The sequence below is a fragment of the Benincasa hispida genome, chromosome 3 (genome assembly GCF_027475165.1).
Source record: "Benincasa hispida cultivar pf3 chromosome 3, pf3_genome.v1.1, whole genome shotgun sequence".
Classification (NCBI taxonomy): domain Eukaryota; kingdom Viridiplantae; phylum Streptophyta; class Magnoliopsida; order Cucurbitales; family Cucurbitaceae; genus Benincasa; species Benincasa hispida.
In genome coordinates this window covers 46940045-46943051 of record NC_143480.1, presented here as the reverse complement: position 1 = coordinate 46943051, position 3007 = coordinate 46940045, and the positions used below count along the sequence as shown (strand labels likewise).

Here is a 3007-nt window from a genome sequence, read left to right as displayed (position 1 = left end):
AAAGTTTGATGTCATAATATTTTTTAGGTATATAAGTTATTAATTTCAAATTTTTCTTAATGATTATGTTGCCACTCATAATTATAGTTCATCTTATTTCTAAAATATGAACTAGTAAGCTTGAAACATTTAAAAACAAAACAAAATAATATTTTGTGGACCTTGTTAATTGTTTTTAATTGAATAATAAAAAATGAAATTTGGTAACCACTTTATCTAATATTGTAGAGTGCTAATACTTTAGCCAAAATTAGAATTTGTATAGACCAATACTTTTTTCATTGATGACAAATCACACTTTTGATATGATTGGTAATGACTTCATAACTCTTTATATTAAGAGGACGTAGATCATATCACAAATGAGTATTATATTCTTCCTTGAAAATAAATATCTTGACAACCTAAACTTTTTTATTTTTGGGACATGAAATTAATGGTATCATCAATGTTTTCTAGAATTAATGTGTTTTCTCTTATTTTTATTCTATTCACTGATATATAATCAAAATTGTAAATGAAAAAGAAAAGAAACGAAGAAAATTAGCTTGTGGAACTTTCAAAAAAGTTAAAAGATGAGAAACTGACCATTTGCCTTTTTTACTCCCTTTTTTTTCCATTTTTTTTAACTATGTTTAAATTTTAAAAAATTTAGAACATGGTGTTATAAGAATAGTATCACAAATAAAATCAGAAAATAGAATTTGAGCTCATCGAGTCTTCTTAAAATCTAACGAACTATACTTAAATGGTGATTTTTATCAAGCTATTTTAATTTAATTTAACGAGAAAAAAAAAAACTAATTCTTAAATCTGAAATTGAAAGTAAGGATCAAACCAACAAACTCTATTGACAGCATTAAACGATTGAAACCTGGTCTTAATTAAAATTTTGAAGACAATTTTTAGAAACTTCTCTTCTCACTTGAAAGATTACAGAACCAAAGTGAGATTAACATTAACAGAACAGAACATTCTTCTACTTGTTAATTGATTACACACTCAAAGAAGAACTGCAGTTGCACTTGCATCTGGACATGCACTGCTTGCAGGTTGCCAAGCTCGCCCACGCGCCGCCGCAATCGCACCGTTTAACACACCTCGACTTTGAACCGCCACCCCATAGGCACTGTGCCATGCAACGCAGGGGCGGACCACACGCCGGGCATTCCAGCTCCATCTTGCCCCTGATGCAGTCGCCGCACACCTTGCCGTCCGCCGGGCAAGCCTCCGTCATCCAGACGGCGGTTATCAGAATCACCGCCGCTGCGATTAGTAATGATCTAGCCATGTGTGGAAGTAAAATTTGTTGCGGTGTTGGTTTGGTTTGGTGGATTGATTGAGAAGAAAATAAATAGAGATGGGAAATTGGGATGATGGTGGGAGTTGAGTTATTCAATGTCTGTCAGCCATGAATGTCTTGGTTTACTCGATTCTTTGTAATGCGTAATTGCCATAATTACCTATAGCCTATAGTATTGTTAGAAAAAAATTGAAATGATTTTTTGTGATTTATGCCACATTTACCCCAGTGAATGGATATAAATCAATCGCTTTTTGGTTAGTAGGCTTCATCTTATTGTTTTTGGTGTTGTTCTTATTAAATATGATAACCACCGTACCATTTGAAATCAAATTTTGTAAATTAATTGAGTTTTAAAAAATTTTCAATCTGATTGTGTTTTATTATACAGTGGAACACACATATTTTATAAGGATACTTTATGCTAAATTATCATCTTTTACCCTCAAATATCATAAGATACAATTTTATAAATGCATCCATCGGTTATAATTGTGGTTGTTTTAACAATTTTCTAACTCCATTTGTTCATATGCTTATCGATCTAACCGTTCCCATTATTTAGTCGATAATGATAACAACACTACTGAATTTATCAATTTGTGTTAATTTGATCGATAGTGGTGGTGGATTTTTGAATTATTTTATAACCCATTCGTCCCTACACTTATCAATCTACGTTTACGATGGTTCACTGATAACAACAACATGGAGAAAAACGTTATTGTATGATTACAATAAAATTTATTGGTAAATGGGTTTGTTTTGACTTTTTTTCATGATTCTGAACCCCTAGGTCCATTTCGGCCGTTTCGTCCGACAAAAATTTCACGCACGAAAATTGGGCATCGAGACAACCCTGCGCGGGCCCAGGAGCCATTTGGGGCACCAAATGAGCTTCGTTCCAAAACCATCTAGGGCACGGTTTTTCTTTCATGGTTCTAAACCCTTGGGTCTGTTTCGGGTATTTCGCCGAGCAGAAAGTTTGCGCACGAAAATTAGGCCTCAGGACAACCCGAGCAGGTCTGGGAGCTGTTTAGGGCACAAAATGAGCTATGTTCTCAAAATCGTCTAGGGCACGACCTTTTTGATGGGAATGTCTTAAAACTTGCAGTTCAAATGTTGAAAACATATTTTATTTATAAATAAAAGTGTTATTGAGTATTTCATTCAATAAATTGTTATTGATATTGCATTCTGTTATAAAAATCCAATAAACGAATCCATGGCTATAATATGAATACTTTAACTTTATGTGGAGACATAAAAGTGGATCAAGTTTTAGTATATAGCCAAAATGATCTATAAGTATATGGATAAGATTGGGTACCTCATCTTGGTGACACTATTAGATGTGACTCCCTATGTATAATGATGCAAATGATGTGATCCCAAAATCATTCATGTGGCGACATGCGAGGGAGGCATCCTATGCAATGAGTTTTCATAAGACCGGACCTCATAATAGTCACTTTTCTTTATAACGTGTTTACTATAAAACTAATTATTTCAAATTTGATAACCTATGGTAATTCGATCTCAATCCTGAGCTAACTATGAACTCTTGTTTATTCGGGATTATCCTTTGATCTGCATAGGTGAGAGTAGTCTAACAACACTACTCAATAAGCCTCCCATTTTGGGGATAAGATCGGATAAATAGCTGGAGACATAATCCTACAACATTGAATTCACTTCTACCCA

At 33.7% G+C, this 3007-nt stretch overlaps 1 protein-coding gene across 1 annotated transcript; it reads right to left on the bottom strand.

Annotated features, from left to right (window-relative positions):
* Positions 1-883: 883 nt before the first annotated feature.
* LOC150037314 (uncharacterized) lies at positions 884-1460 on the bottom strand. The gene has a single exon (XM_090312464.1). It carries the CDS (start codon positions 1289-1291, stop codon positions 995-997), a length of 297 nt encoding a protein of 98 aa, XP_090168590.1. The 5' UTR covers positions 1292-1460; the 3' UTR covers positions 884-994.
* Between the last annotated feature and the right edge of the window lie 1547 nt (positions 1461-3007).